General features: G+C 38.6%; 1 protein-coding gene across 1 annotated transcript; it reads right to left on the bottom strand.

Moving 5' to 3' along the window:
* Window positions 1–9,475: 9,475 nt before the first annotated feature.
* On the bottom strand, window positions 9,476–17,245 carry LOC148297131 (protein SIEVE ELEMENT OCCLUSION B-like). Its single transcript, XM_088246945.1, has 7 exons — window positions 17,152–17,245; window positions 11,970–12,133; window positions 11,400–11,851; window positions 11,204–11,310; window positions 10,941–11,086; window positions 10,370–10,816; window positions 9,476–10,084 (listed from the first exon to the last, which is right to left on the bottom strand). Exons 1-7 carry the CDS (start codon window positions 17,243–17,245, stop codon window positions 9,476–9,478), a joined length of 2,019 nt encoding a protein of 672 aa, XP_088103071.1.
* Window positions 17,246–17,729: the final 484 nt, after the last annotated feature.

Raw genomic sequence — 17,729 nt, 5'->3', positions numbered from 1 at the left:
CCGTAGAACATACAAGTGTCAGTTTATCTCTGCCTCAAATTATTATTAATATTTTCTCCAGTTAAGCATTCCCACTAAACTAACCATGGCTGACAAAGTGTGAATGTTTATGTTCCTCGTATTTTGAAAATTGAACATGCATGATTAAATATAAGACACATGATTAGCGTACTAATTAACAATTTACTCTCTTTTTCTGTGCAGATCAGAAGCTCGTGAAATATATTTGTTCATGTCTTATTTAAGTACACAACTCCACGTTTGTGCATATGTGGCGAGTCGTCCGACGTCATTCATTTCGTTGTTGCCTTACGTCATTTGTCTTTTTTATAAAAATTTTATGTCTTCATACTTACGTGTTAATTAGTGGCTTCTTAGAAAACAGAACAATAAAATTTAGGATATGAATTGTGTGCATCAAATCATCAAACCCCAAATTGAAATTAGGATGCAACAAAATGAAACAATATATTAGAGCAATTGGTATAAAGGGGGTGTATTTCATGTGTGTTGGGGCCTCTTACAAATTATAAATAATCAAAAATTCGAACTCACAATACATACGAAAAATAGTATATATATTAAAGACTAAAATACCCTTCAAAATGGATGGAAAATTGGATGATGTTAAAGTCAGGTGACAAATCATGGATTTTGAAAACTTAAGGTGACATTTTGCTTAAATTTTTCTTTAAGGTGACAAATTGAAACTTATATATAAGTTCAGGTGACATTTCTACAAAAATCTCATATATATATATATCACATATGTCAAGAATTATATTGCTTATTGGTTGCAATCATAATTGTCCTCAACAAAGGGATAGAAAAATACATTCTGAGCAAGAAAAATTGCAAGAGATAGACAAATAGTAGCGATTTAGCAAATATCTTTAAAGTTTTTCCCCCATTAAACCCAATAGAAAGAAAAAATCAAAATTTCACAAACTAAAAAAAACCTTAGGTCCCTTCATGCATTCATATCATACATGAAAAAATATTTTATATAAAAATATTGACTAAGTATGAAAAATAGTTTTTCGGAATAATCATTTTCTCAAGATAATTTTTCGGCTAAAGTATGGATTTAGCCGGGGGCTGATTCTGTGTTTTTGAGGGCCTAATGTGAAAGTAAAGAATTAAATCTCTTTCTATTGCGTTATATTTTTTATTATTATTAAATACATCTAAATTTTTATAGACTCGTGAAAAGTTCCGATTGACTACATATATGAACTTTCTAAAAACTTCATTAAAATCCAAAAAAATCCTGTATTGATTCTTCAACATAGAATACAATACAGACCCACATTATTTGGGAAGGTCTATGCCCAAGAACCCCAACAAATTATAAAGATTAATCTACAGTATTTTAAATGTCCAGATGTGTTGTCTAGATACAATCAGAGACAAGTACCCGTTGGCCACTAATTGTTATTATTATCTCCAATTAAGCATTCCCACTAACTAAACCATAATTTTCTTTTATGTCTTCATATTCACATGGCTTGTCTTGATTATGTTTCTCGTTTTGAAAATTGAACATGGTTAAATAATAAATATACTAGCCTCTCCGTATGCGCTTCTGCGCCTATGAGAGGTTTTTATTTTATTTTATTTTAAATTTAAATTTATTTTAGAATTAAAAAAGATAATGGGTAGTTGTGTTCCATAAAAATAGGATCCATTATCTTATATTTCTTTTAATTTTAATCTTGTTTAATATGAAAAAGTGTGAATTTACCATATTAATGTTTGCATTAATTAAGGGCATTTTCTAACAATTTTGAATGTTTTACTATTTTCTACCTTTTATTTTATATATATATATATAGATGACGTATCATTAATTAGCATACGTGGCGAAAAGATATTACTACTGCAGAACATATCCCGACTCTTTCTGGGTATCCGATCAAAAGATCGTGAAATATATTTCGTACACTTGTATTTTCTTTCATTCATCAATGTCCATGCCACTGTTGCAACATGTGAATATCATGCACATCGGCACTTGTTAAATATAAGATTAATTACCAGACCCAAAAAAAAAAAACAAGATAATAAGATTAATTAGTGGAGTAGTAAGACTATTTGTTATACTTTCACACTGGTTATCAGTTTATCATAAACACTGTTATGAAATTTGTATGATGTCATCCCTTAATAGGGCCGAATTAGAAATTTTTCAATGGGTGGACTACTTAAAGTTATTAACTTAAAATCTAATGATAATTTTTCTTTTGGTACTTACATTTTTTATAGTTTTTCTAGAAATAAAAGTATACATTAAATCATATAAATCACACTAGTTACAAATACAAGAAAAATATGAAATTAGAGCCATATAATTCACCAAAGGGTGAATTTCATTTAGAAAAATGCTCTCTTTTGGAGACAAATATTGTTGTAGCCGGCAATGTTAAGTAATACAACCCCCCTATTCATTTACCATGTCCAATCGTCTCGTGAGTCCTGAGATCCTGAAAAGAGCAATGGGTAGAAAAGAAAGTAGCATATGCGTTAAGTGTATCGAGTAAATGACCAATATATAATAAATTGCAAACGAATATTAGGAACCAAAAATGCACGAGACAAAGGCAAAGAAGGGGTGAGATGGATGGTACCTTCACCGGTAACAAGGGAAGGTAAACCATTAGTGACAGGACCCGCCCCGAAATTCTTCGGAACCCGAGACGAATCCTGTGGAAATTCCGGCATCACACCAATGTCGGGCCCACTTACTAAAAACCAAGACTTTCTGCCGAAAATTCGGTAGAGTCTCCCTTGTAAATTTGACTTTTCCCAAAATTTCAACTTGAAAATTTAAACACAATTTATAACACAACTGGCAGCATGCACAAGTTATCAACATGCAAATACAAAATAGGACTCCGGCCTTCAAATAATTCAAAACAGGACCAGCAATGTTCTTATGTCAATTAATAAATAAACCATACCATTTATGATCTCAAACAACTATACGATTACCCCCAAAATCATTAAACCGGATTCAAATCCAATAACTACATCAGAATCCTATCATGTACTCAGAATCAATCAAACCTTTTACACACAATATAATTCACGGCTGCACCTAGGTAAGACCTCAGGCTGCCTACGTACCCTTGGACAAGGGATCAAGCCACACGTAGTTCTCATCAATGGTCACAACTCCGATAATAAACAATTATTTACAGCCGAACCAACTATACATTCCAGATCTATCACAATTCTAAATCCGATAAAAACACAATGAACATATTCTCAAACTCTCCCTTTATATCAGTTCAATCCCACAACCATACCCTATCCAAGGCGTATGTACATTAAACACATCATCAATTTATTCCCTTTATATCAATTCAATTTTTTTCCCAAGGCATCGTATTAAGAAGACATCCGAAGGGCCTGGACAAACTCCGACGGGCCTGGGCAAAATAAATAATCTGAAGGGGTTGGACAAATTCCGACAGGCCTGGGCAAAATAAATAATCCGAAGGGCTTGGACAAACTCCGACGGGCCTGGGCAAAATAAATAATCCGAAGGGCTTGGACAAACTCCGACGGCCCTGGGCAAAATAAATCAATCTCCGAGGGGCCTGGGCAAACTCCAACGGACCTGGGCAAAATAAATCAATCTCTGAAGGGCCTGGGCAAAATAAATCAATCTCCGAGGGGCCTGGGCAAACTCCGACGGGCCTGGGCAAAATAAATCAATCTCTGAAGAGCCTGGGCAAACTCCGACGGGCCTGGGCAAAATAAATCAATCTCCGAAGGGCCTGGGCAAACTCCGACGGGCCTGGGCAAAATAAATCAATCTCCGAGGGGCCTGGACAAACTCCGACGGGCCTGGGCAAAATAAATCAATCTCCGAGGGGCCTGGGCAAACTCCGAGGGGCCTGGGCAAAATAAATCCTCAAACATAAAACCCATAACCGGGGAGGTACCGAAAGTAGTACTAATAGCACTCAACTAACATTCCAAGTACCCCACACAAAATCAACAAAGATAGCATTTCCTCAAATATTATATATATAACTCAAGAAACTCGAAATATTAACAATAATAGGATTACTCACAAAATAACAATCTACTTATAACTATAAATATAAATCTCACGGCAAACTATTAAAACGATATGCATAAACTTTCCATCGCAAAACCATAAAAATAATTTCATAGACCCATAAACTCAACATCCAACAAATGACGGTCAAGACCCGTCCAAAAAGGGTCATCCTAGTACTTTTCGAATAGTAAACTACTTCGGAAGACTTACGGTCAACCGAGGGTCAAACCTTCCCAATTTGGTCAACCGGGCCCGTAGGCCCCACGACCTCCGTTTTACGATCCAAAAGTTCCTATGGGTTCCACAAGATCTAGGAAATACATCCTACAAGTTTGGTTCAGATCGGACGGTCGGATCCCTCGCGATCGCACAATCGGACAATTATCGTAAAACACAAATTTCAAGTTATTGAATCGGAACATCCGAGGCTCCGATTCACGATCCGTCGAATCCTACACGATCCTAGGAATACCTAGATCAACATATAATAATTTGGAAGCAATCCAACAGTTCTAACGTATCGAACCCGGAAATCACACAATATGTAAAATCCGTTTGGGGTTCAAACGTTATCCAAATTGAGATCCGCAAATTCCTATGCACTCGTGGCAACTAGGAGATCATCTTAGGACACAATGACAGGCCAACATGTGGCCCACGCGCCACCCCACGCGCCGGCAGCGCGTGGGTGTCCAAAGAAATTTCCGGCGATCGGAAAACTCCAAACCGGCGGCCAAGCTCCCCACCCTAGGTAAAACCCCTAATTTGGAACCACTTTTGTTCTTGAACCTACCCCAAAAAGTGGCCGGAATCGGAAGCCGAAATCGGCAGATTTTCCATCGCTTAATTGACTTCCAAAACTCAGAAATTTCTCCAACCTAAAACAACCAGCAGCTAGTACGTCTCGAGAGGTTGAGAAAGCATACCTGGATTGACGGAAATGGTGGCCGTAAGCGTCCGAACGAGCTCCGTGAATTTTGGGTTAAAACCGGTCGGATTTTTGCATTTTCCGGCGATCACAAGTGGTTCCAACAGCTGAGATCGGTCAAGATGGAAAGAGGGAGGTGGCCTGGTTCTTTTGGGACCGGTGCCACCCCAAGTGGTGGCCGGATGCGACGGTGGTGGCCCAAAAACCCCGGCGGTGAACAGTAACAAGGGGGGTTTTCTTCTGCGCGCAGGGAGAGGAGGAAGGAGAAGGAAAAAAAAGAAAAAGAAAAAATATTAAACTCGGAATTGGGCATTCAAAAAAATTCCATATACGTCCATTTCGTTTCCAAACTTTTCCTCCTTCGTTATAACTCGGAATTGGGCATGCCACATGTCTACGAACTCGTATCAACGAGCTCTACGCAACGGTACCACTCATTTTCCCAAAATCCTTCCGGATTAAAAAGTGACCAAAATACCCCTATCTCCAAGGGTAAAATTGTAATTTCAATTAAATAATTTAAATGGATAATTAAATTTGGAGTCGGGGTGTTACAATTAGCACTAGTAATATAGGGGTCATGAGGGGTACAAGACAACTCGTTAAACATATTAATATCACAAGTCATTTGATTAGAAGCACCAGTGTCAATTATCCAAGTGTTAGAGTCCATACCTTGCATAGTCTTAGAAGCACACAAATTTGCAGACGGGGCTTAAGGATTGGCCTCGTCTTGGGTCATAGTGCAAGGGGCCTTAGGATCGTACATACGAGCTTTGTAGTCAGTAAACCAATCAAGGTAACCATTGTTAATGTATGCATTTTGAGTATTTCTTTTGGCTTCCCTTGACAATTTTGTAATAGGACAATCATTGTATTTTCTCAAGCTCTAGTTTAGAATAAGAATTACATCTCTAGGTGTGCTTAATTGGCTACATTATGATGGACAACGATGAGTTTGCCAAAAGGTAATTTTTGCATTTGCATTACATTGCATTTTCTAACCTCTAAAAATTATGACTAGTCATCCTTCCTTCGTATGACTAGTCAACCTCTGCCTTAGTAGGATTTCCAGCTCACTGTTCCAGCTGGATCCCACCCAAAGGTTTTTGTCCTATTCTGCAAAATTCTCAGCTGCCATTGTACGATTCTAACCTAGGAATTTTGGTGTAAAAGCAAACCAATTATTCATTTTGGCAGCCGTCACTTTTGTAGGCAAGTTTTGGAAAGTTTCTTTGTAAACTTTCGCTTCTTCCTCAAGAGCCATCTTCATATTTTTCATCTTTGAGTTTTCCAAATTGTTTCTTTTTGAAAACTGCTTTGAAAAATGAAAATCTGCATCTAGCTAATTAAAACACTCTCTCATTTATATCTAGGTCAGATTCAAGATTGATTTCTTCAAGAGTATGGTTTCTTGAAGAAATTGGTCATTCTCCTTTGAATCCAAATTTTGGTTTCAGTCTGAATTAGAGCTTGCAAGCTAGTGCCATGGGATGAAAGAGCTGGAGAAGGAGCTGCCATTGCCATGAAGAACTGAGCTTGAAGCTTTACTATTCTGAGTCACAGTTTAGGTCTTCCGAGCGGCCTCTCATATATCAAAAGCAATAGCATCTTGTTCAAATAAGGCACGAACTGGTTTAGTAATGGAATTGAGAAACCATAACTGCACCAAGCAATTTATCTTCTTCCCATTCAGCATATGCAGCAGAGGCTAGAGACGGAGCAGGCTTCTTCCCATTGATCCAATTTGCCATACGACAACTATTAATCGTAATACGCGCACCACGAGACCAAGAGCATAATTGGAGCCATCCAATTTGTCAGAAGTAATCGGGGTAGAGTAATCACGCGAGGGACGTTCCTCCTTCGTTTCAGATGCACTAGAACGCGCCACGACTTTAGAATCATCACCCATGATAACAGCGGAAACACAACATGAAGCAGATATGACAAACAGGACACATGCACGAGCACAATAGGAAAACCCTAAAAGAAATTAGGGCACACAGTAGAACATGAGTGGGCACAACACACACAGGTCACCAGAAAGTCGGCTCTTATGCCGAGTCAAACAATATGGGTAGAATATTTTCAAATTGTATTTGATTTTCCGAAAGGAGGTATTTATAATACAAGGTTACAAATCCTAGTATAGTTAAATTAGGAAATAAGATAAAGTCCTAATTACATAAGATCTATACAAAAGGGAAATAAATTGAATCCTAATATACTAGGAAATAAATCTCCTAATTACACTAGGATCTCACTAACATGGTGTTGTCACAGAATGAAACTATATATATATATATATATATATATATATATATATATATATATATATATATATATATTAGTTTAAAATATTAGGCTATATATACATTTAATTTGTTTTTTTCCTAAACCTTTCCTAGGCTACAGTCAAGGGTAGCCCATGCACCGGTTCCGCCCATTAATATGTAGCTAAGGGAAGAGAATAGTCAAATGAGTATCTTTGAGGATGCGTCCTTTGGATGAGTTGGGTGCCGATTTGTTAATGAACTTTAATTTTAATTGTTAGATAACTTGGGTGGCTGAGATGTAAAATTAAAGGTTATATGCGGTTTTGCCTCATGAGCTATACCTCTCACCGTTAGGATTTCAAACTCCATCCAATTTTCCATCAATATTAAAAGTAAATTCGTAATTTTCAAAAATGCACCTTATTAAATAATAATAAAAAAAGTCAAAAACAAAATTAACCAAAAAAACGTAGGCCCTCCCTTTATACACATTTGCACGCTCCTCCGCTGACGAACCCACCCCACCCAATCCTGATCTCTCTCTCTCTCTCTCTCTCTCTCTCTCTCACTTACACAGATCCACAATGCTGCACCTCTTTCAATGTTAAACTCAATTAATTAGCCTTGAGCAAGTATCAAAGCCCAAATCTAACAATAAGAGGTAAATTGGCTATTTTTAAATAATTCATGCCCTTAATTTACCCAAAAAATATAAGGGGAAAATTGACAATTATGGTATATTTCAGGGGGAAAAACCACATATTAGCCTAAAATTAAAACTAAACCAAGAGAATGCCCATAGCCCATGTTTCACACCTTGCTGAAGAAAATAGAACTCATCAAGAAATTTGTAGACCGCACCCGACCCTTTATTCTTTCATCCATAATGGACAAGGGTCAGGTGCGGTCTACAAATTTGGGGATATATTTCTATCTTAAATCAAAGATAATTTCTCTAATTAAATAGAATAATTAGTTGACCTAAGGAATATTCCTTTTTCACGTGTCATCTTCTTATTGGCCACCAAAATATGTGTTCCCACAAACATCTAGGACCAAATTAGTTGGGTTGTTATAGCACGTGCTATTAGTTTTAACTTTTAACAGTTAGAGCTGAATCAGTTGAGTTGTTATAGAGAGAATTAGCTGCTAAGTAATTCTGTTAAGCTAGTTCTCTATATAAAGCACTAAGCTGATGTAAACATTTGATTCATTAATAATAAAAATATTTTTATTATGGGTTCTTTAGAACCAAGCCAAATCGTTCCCTTTTTTTATTACGATTAATCCATGGTTTTTCTGTCGTTGATGTAGATTTAGTGGCATTTATATCTTAATTTTGGGATTTTTGTAGAAATGTCACTTGCACTTGTACCTCAGTTTTAATTTATCATCTTAAAGAAAAATTTAAGACAAATGTCACCATAATTTTTCAAAATCCATGATTTGTCTTCTGACTTTAACATTATCTAATTTTCCATCCATTTTAAGGGTATTTTAGTCTTTCTATTTTCAAAGGGAAAAAAAAGAGAAAAAAAAAGAATTATTTTAAGGGTTTTAGGCTTTTTTTTCCTAATTATTTTTTTTCATTTTTAATTGTTTAAAAGATATACATTTTTTTAATAATTATTATTTTCATTTTAAAAATGCCCTGGAAAATTATTTTTTTCATTTTTAAGTGACAAAATCAAACTGAGATATAAGTTCATGTGACATTTCTACAAAAATCCCAATATGCATTTTGCCCTTTGAAATACATATAGTAAGAAACTTAAAATCCTGATTAAATGCATCTTTTACTACTAATTCAAAATTTGAATTATGAACTTGGTAATTTTCGTCATATAATCCACCCTACAGAGTCTATAATAAGAAATTAGAAAGACATTGCGAGGGAGGATGAAAAAGTTGTATCTGTGTGTAGCGAAACATGACATGGATGCACTGATATTCAAAACATGAACATAACTACTTGATCTTGTAGTTCTGGAAATCAAACCGACGAACATATACATCGGTGATTATCACATTCACAATCATATTATTAAAACGAGGACATTCGAAAATCCTCATATTATTAAGGACCGACGTTCACTGAAAAATTAAACACATGCAAATATGAACTACGAACTCTGAACCCTGGATGGAGTTGGTAACCTCCCTCGGTCGTATCTAGTACCAATTGCATGGCGACAATTAGTAGGGAGTGAGATTGCACATGAGACAGCACTTATAGCTCACCAATGTTGCCTCGATGGGGTTCTTACAGACTGGGCAACACTCCATGTTTCTAGCATTGCCAAAGCTGCAGCCGGCAGAGTGGGCACCAGAAGTTGTAGTCTGAGCTATAACCTTTTCGTGGTATGCTTGGAAACACGTTCCGAAGTTCCCTTCATGTGAAATCTGTTGCTTCCACTGGTCAAATTCATCCAAGACCCTAGAAATTGACCAGCCATGACCACTGGTGACGACACTAGACCCTTTGCTAAGCACACACCATCCACTTTCATCGTTTTTGTAGGAAAGTAGCTTGTGGACTTGTTTTCTCAAGGCCGTGTGCTCCCCATGCAGCTTAAAATCAGATAAGGTAGACAACAAGCTTTGTATGCTTGACCAGAAGCCCCCAGCATTTGAGTCATCTGAGAGGCTTCTTCCTTTTTCCATTTTCCCCACACAAAATAACTTGATATGGATTTTTAATTCCTCAAGGATGGAAACCTTTGCGGAGTTTGCTTTCATTCTGAACCGCTCCATCGAGTAGTCATCTGTGCCTCCATAGAAGAAAATGTATTCTCCCTCTTTCATCTATCGACCGAACAATAAGTTATATACACTAATTCGGGATTTGCGGATAAAACTCATATACATTTTATTTTTGGGAAATATTAGCTAATTTGGACATCATTTTAAGGCATCAAACTATTATCAAATAAATAGACGAACGAACGCTGTGTTTTTATGAACATTAAAATTTCATGATGATAATTAAATGGTTTCCAATTAGGATGATTTTTTGTTTTGTTTAAAGGTGATCTTTGAATGAAGACTTAAAAATAGATGGTTAGTGTCGAACAACTATTACATACTTACCCAGGTATCTAATGTCGGGGTGATAATTTCTTGCACTACGGGCGCAATCCATGTCTTGACATTAACGTTTCGGAAAGCAAAGAAATTGATTCCGTGTATCCGAATCCAGTTGAGTGCATTCAGATTTTCAACATCTCCATGTGGGTTCATCAGCACCGACAAAGGTTTATTCTGAAAGTACCACTCCTCCTTGATGTACTTGATGGTTGCAGGCGATAAATACTGCACTGCGTACCACGGCATCTTAGACCTCCATTCCATAAACTGCTCCTCTCTTCCATATTCAGTCCAGTCCTCCACAATAGGAATCCACACAATCTTACACTGGTTGTTTTCAGTTCCCTCATAAACTTCTTTAAGACTTAAAATATCTTTATGAGAAACATTGTCTAGGGTCGAAATGTAAAATGTTATGTACTTTCCGTCCAGCACGTCGATATCAAAAACCTGTGTGGAAAAAAGAAAAAAGAAAAAAGAAAGAGGAAACAAAAAAAGATTTGAAATGGTGAAGTGTCAAAATTAGTAACAGCATACTAAATATTACAAAAAGCAATGTGCTATGAGAGCAAACCTCCATGTTGGTGTAACCGACACTAAGGGTTGCTGGCTTCGCATAAGCATCATCCTTGAAAAGAATCAGAGTATTGAAGACATGCGTAATTTTACGAGGGGCATGGGCTACATGTTTCAGGAGCTTCCAATAGATCTTTGGCTCATCTGTGTCAAATAAATTAGAAAGGAAAAAAAAGAAGAACGAAACAAAATATTCAGTGTTGCATGCACTGGATTAAATGTCAAGTTCAATATTATATAATTCATCCACAAGCATCCCACCTATTTCTTTTCGACAGATTGTAAGCTGTCTCTTAAGCTTGGCTAGGATGTCGTTGATTCTTTTAGTAACAAAGTGGGATAGAATTGAAACAGCTTGTGGCTTCTCTCTGAAATGGAGGAAATCATGGTCTCAATGAGTTAATTGTGTCTATATGGTTACGACATGAATAAAAGAAAGCATGCCCGAACTACTTACTCATCTCTAGTAAGATAGAAGACCTCCGTGGCGCAAGATACGATGGTTAAGATTGACCAATATGTATTTATTGGGACATCCTTTTTGGCACTCTTCAATGATGCATGGTTTGGATCAGTATGTGCAGAAAGTTCATCTAGCTTAAGGATGCACTTAATCACTTGCAGCGTCGTATTGATTGTTTTGTTGAGCTCAACAACTGTTCCCTGCTGTTTCTTAAAATTTGCGGTGGAATTGAGAAGGAGTGGAACACGATTAAGGATTGCGAGTGCAGTGGTAAGCTGGTCAGATTGGGGGTAAAGCTGGGAAAGGAGCCAGGAATTTCCATATTCCATAGCAAAGGCTGCTAGGGCCAGCACTGCTTTCGCTTCCCATGAATACTTGGTTAGCTTTCCAAATATTCCTAGGGTTGTGGTTTGGGCACTATTTTCACGTACAGCCTTACATGACATCTGAAATTTCAAGAGCAAACAAAGACTTAGATGTGTAAGAAAGTAAATAATGATCATGCATATGCATATATCATTTTGGTCATGCAATTGAATTAAAAGAAAAAGAAATTGGTATGACCTCGCATCCAATGGACTTGAGAGCGCACAGTGGGGAGATGAAGTTGTCGAAGTTTTGGGGCTTGATCTCATCACTTTTCGATACGATTGAGGTATGGGTCGAATGGTTGATGATGTTTTCAGTGATGAAGAAAAGAGAACGGACATCAAACTTGGGATGGTTTTGCCAAACAAAGTGTAGAGATTTGTGTAAAGATTTTCTGGTTTAGAATTCTTTCTTATATCTCTCATTACTTACAATCAACACATATATATACAAGTTCCTAAGCCCACCAAGTTAGGCAACCAACCTAGTTAGGCAACCAACCTAGTCAAGCCCCCCAAATATTGTAGGTGCCAAACATAGTAGGTGCCAAACATTAATTGACTACATAATTAACACATTAATTGACTACATAATTAACACATTAATTGACTACATCATTAACACTCCCCCTCAAGTTGGTGCAAAGATGTCACGCATGCCCAACTTGTCAATAGACTCATTGAAAACTCTACTTGACACTGCCTTTGTCAGAATATCAGCCAGTTGATTTTCTGAGTTTACGAACGGAAACTTAATCATCTTTTTTTCCAGTTTTTCTTTGATGAAGTGTCGATCGACTTCCACATGTTTAGTACGGTCGTGTTGTACTGGATTATGTGCTATCTCGATGGCAGCTTTATTGTCACAATATAGGTTTGTGGCATTCACTTGTTTAATGCCAAGATTCTTTAGTAATCTCCGCAACCAAAGCAATTCACATACTCCTTGAGCCATTCCTCTAAACTCAGCTTCAGCACTGGATCTTGCTACAACTCTTTGTTTCTTACTCCTCCAAGTAACTAAGTTGCCACCCACAAATGTAAAATATCCAGAAGTTGAACGTCTATCCGTGATACACCCTGCCCAATCAGCATCAGTGTATCCTTCAAGATCCATGTGTGTATGTTTGGAGAACATCAATCCTTTTCCAGGGGCAGTCTTCAAGTATCGCATTATCCGTATTACTCCATTCATGTGAGCTTCACTTGGTTGATGCATGAATTGGCTTACCATACTCACAGCATAAGCTATGTCAGGGCGTGTGTGGGATAGATAAATCAATCGCCCAACTAACCTTTGATACCTTTCTTTATCAGTAGGAGCTTGATCTGGATACATTCCCAATTTGTGATTCTGTTCAATAGGTGTGTCAGCTGGCTTGCAATCCAGCATTCCTGTTTCTGTCAACAAATCTAACACATACTTTCTTTGGGATAGAAATATGCCATGTTTAGATCTAGCAACCTCAATGCCAAGAAAATATTGTAACTCACCCAGTTCCTTCATCTCAAATTCACTTCCAAGGAGCTTCTGTAGATTATGCATCTCTTCATTGTCATTACCGGTAACCACCATATCATCTACATAGATGATCAGGGCCGTAAGCTTTCCACCACGATGCTTTAAGAATAATGTGTGATCTGAGCTACTCGGAGTGTACCCAAATCGCTTCATGGAATCAGTAAATCTCCCAAACCAGGCTCGGGGTGATTGCTTTAGCCCATACAGAGATTTTCTTAGCTTGCATACGGTATTAGGACCGGATGTCATAGGAATCCTTGGTGGTGGATCCATATATACTTCTTCTTGTAAGTCCCCATGAAGAAATGCATTCTTTACATCATATTGCAGTAGTGGCCAGTCAAGATTTGCAGCCAAGGATATGAGAACACGTACAGTATTGATTTTGGCAACTGGTGCAAACGTCTCCTGGTAGTCAATTCCATATGTTTGTGTATATCCCTTGGCCACTAATCGAGCTTTGTATCGGTCTATGGATCCATCAGCTTTGTATTTAACAGTGTATATCCACCGACATCCAACTGGTTTCTTCCCATGTGGTAAAGGAACCATTTCCCATGTAGAATTCTTTTTCAAAGCTTCCATTTCAATTGCCATTGCTTCAATCCATCTAGAATCTGTCACAGCATCCTGCCACTTACTTGGAACACATACAGTAGATAATTGATTGACAAATGATGCATATGACTTTGACAATCTATGAGTGGACACATGGTTATTGATGGGGTATTTAGATTTAGCATTAAGGTCAGGGCAATATTGAGGTTTAGGTTTTCCCCTAGTGGATCTAGGTGGAAGTATATATGGTGCAACATTAGGTGGCTCAGTGATTACCTCAAGTACTTCTTCATCACTAGACGAATGATGCTGTGGCAGGGCAAGAGGGGTTGTATTTTGTAGTTGATCATCTGGGGCATCTGGATCACCTTCTGGTTCCATAGTCTCAAGGTCTTCACTGAGGTCAGAACTGAGAAGATCAAGATCTTCAGGATTTTCAACTCTGTGAAAACGCGACTGGTCGCTGGATTCTTCGTGACTGGTCGCCTCAGGCACTTCTCCATTTTTTTCAGTATATTTTTCGATCGTTTCTTCAAATGATGAGTCCTTCTCTTCACTCCCCCTCTCCCCCTGAAGAGAAGGGGTCTTGGAAACCACAAAGTAGGCCAAATCTTCATGAAAAGTGGCATCCATAGTGACAAAGAGCTTTTGAGTAGGAGGATGGTAACACTTGTATCCTTTTTGATTCAAGCCATATCCAACAAACACACATCGGAGGGCACACGGATCCAGCTTACTCCGTTGATGAGAAGGAACATGAGCATAAACAACACAACCGAACACACGAGGAGGCAACTTAAGGATGGTAGGAAGAGAGATGTGATGAGCCAAGGTATCTAGTGGAGTTTGGAAATCCAGAACACTACTAGGCACTCGATTAATCACATAGACTGCAGAGAGAAGAGCATGACCCCATAAGTGGTGAGGAACTGATTTATCAAGCATGTAGGCACGGGCAACTTCAAGTAATTGGCGATTCTTCCGTTCGGCGACACCATTTTGTTGTGGAGTGAAGGGTGTGGAGGTTTGATGGATGATGCCTTGGTCCTTGAAGAATTGAGCCAAGGCACCATTTACATACTCCCCACCATTGTCGGACCGGAACACTTTGATGGATGCTTGGAACTGAGTGGTGATCATAGCATGGAATTCCCGGATTGTGGTAGTAACATCACTTTTATGGGCGAGCAAGTACACCCATGTCATGCGGGTGCAGTCATCTATAAATGTAACAAACCATCTTTTGCCATTAGAAGAGATTTTAGCAGGACCCCAAACATCAGAGTGAACCAACTCAAAAGGAAATTCTGTTTTATTATCACTTGAGGGAAATACGGCACGATGGCTTTTGGCCAATACACACGTTTCACACTGAAATTTTTGATCAACTAGACCTCGAAATAAAGATGGAAACAACCGGCGAAGATAAGCAAAAGATGGATGTCCTAAGCGACGATGCCAGAGCCAAATCTGTTGGTGAGCATGTGAGTTTGGAACATGAGTATGAGCGGCACGTGGTGGTGGCGGTGGTGAGACTGTCAAAGAATACAACCCCCCTCTCCGTTTACCATGCCCAATCGTCTCGTGAGTCAAAAGATCCTGAAATGTACAATGAGAAGGATAAAAGGTGGCATAACAATTATGTGAATCAAGTAATTTTCCAACTGATAATAAATTGCAATTAATAGACGGAACTAAGAGTGTATGGGGTAAAACTAGAGAAGGGGAAAGTGATATGGTCCCTTCTCCAGCAACATTAGAAGGGACCCCATTGGCACTAGTAATGTAAGGATGGCGGGACTGAGTAGACAGTTTAGAAAAAAGGTTAGAGTCAAAAGTCATATGATCAGTGGCACCAGTATCAATTATCCATGTAGTGGGATGCGTACCTGAGTTGGGGTTGGAGTTAGATAGCAAGGCAGGAGACGGGGATGCATCGGTAGTCATGACACAAGCAGCTTTGGGTGTCATATTGCGGGTCTTGTGTGTATCCCACCACTCAGGATAACCATGAAGTTTAAATCATTTTTCGACAAGGTGATCACCACCACAATGGGTACATTTTCGAGTTCCTTTTGCATCATCAGGTTTAAGGCCACGAGGGGGCAGCCCAGAGGATGCACGGTGGGGTGCCCGATAGGGCTTGACTGCCATGGCACTGCTACTTCCAAGCATGGAGGATTGGCGACTATCTTCCTCCATCACAAGTGCATAAGCTTCAAGGACAGGTGGTATTGGGTTCATAGCAAGGATCCGGCTACGGACTGAATCATATTGAGGATCGAGTCCTCCCAAGAAATCGTACACTCGATCGGCATCGAGTGCTTGTTGGTGAAGCGCCACACCATCAGGATTTGTGTGCTTACAAGGACGAAGGACGTCGATTTCCTGCCAAATTAGATGCAATTTTTCATAGAAAACACTCACAGGCTCACCATTCTGAGAGGTGGTGACTGACTGACGGCGGAGCTGGTACAACTTAGAGCTATTCTGAGTAACAGTATAGGTTTTCTGAGCTGCTTCCCACACCTTACAAGCTGTTGGGCAGTGATCAAATAAGGCACGAACATTCTTGGTCATGGAGTTGAGGAGCCATGACTGCACCAAACAATTGTCTTCATCCCAAGTGTCATAGCTGGGGTCATCAATGGCAGGGGCAGATTTTTTACCATTAATGAAACCAGCCATACGCCGACTTGTTATGGCCAAACGAACACTACGAGACCATGCAGAGTAGTTGGACCCATCCAACTTATCTGGAGTGATTTGAGAAGGGTAGTCGTGAGAGGAGCGGACTGGTGGAGTAGAGGAGTTAGCCTTGGAGGAGTCGGAGGCGTCACCCATGAGATAAGTCGGGATAAGTATATGCAGCGGAAGGATAAAACAACCAAGGGAACTCAACACAAGTTTTGTGTTGGAACAATATAGGAGCAAAGAAGTAAAGGCAAGATTAAGTAGAGGCAAGGTAAGGCAAGAATAAGGTAAGAACAAGGTAGAACAAGGTAGAACAATGTTATGCAGAGGCAACCAAAATCGATTGCTCTGATACCATGCCAAACAAAGTGTAGAGATTTGTGTAAAGATTTTCTGGTTTAGAATTCTTTCTTATATCTCTCATTACTTACAATCAACACATATATATACAAGTTCCTAAGCCCACCAAGTTAGGCAACCAACCTAGTTAGGCAACCAACCTAGTCAAGCCCCCCAAATATTGTAGGTGCCAAACATAGTAGGTGCCAAACATTAATTGACTACATAATTAACACATTAATTGACTACATCATTAACAGGTTTTCAGGAGCATGGTTTTCACAAATGATCTCCAAGATTTCTGTCTCGGTTAAGGTAAACCCGTTATGGCTGAACTCATTTAGCCGGATGCTGTTCATGATTAACAACTAGGGATGGCTTCTAAGTGTTGCAAGTGTTGCAAGTGAGCTCAATGTGCCTTGTCCACTATGAAACTATACCTTTTTATAGCCTTTGCTTCTTCATCTGACGGATGGACGGTAACATGTAAACTACGCAAAAAGCGGATCGCCCTCAAATTTACTATATATAAAATACCCAATTTGCCATGTAGCACAGTATTTTGAAATGACCAGTCTACGGTTTCACACATGGATCGCGACTTGATTTATATATGCAGCTCATGAATGGAAAGTCAGTGCTCTCTCCCTCAGCCTCAACTGTCTTCAGTTTATCGATTTGATTCTCCAATATTATTTTGAGTCACTCGATCATATTCTTAAATAGCAATTGCTTATGAAATAGGAGCAATTAATTCCTCTTTGCAATTGAGGATCTGAGGTGGCTCAAGATTGCAATTGAAAGAAGTTGAGGTTTCGATCTCAATACAATTTATAATGAAAA

This window comes from Prunus avium, chromosome 1 (genome assembly GCF_965620075.1).
Source record: "Prunus avium chromosome 1, drPruAviu1.hap1.1, whole genome shotgun sequence".
Taxonomy (NCBI): Eukaryota; Viridiplantae; Streptophyta; class Magnoliopsida; order Rosales; family Rosaceae; genus Prunus; species Prunus avium.
Note: the sequence above shows the minus strand (reverse complement) of the source record. Positions and strands in the feature narration are given on the sequence as shown.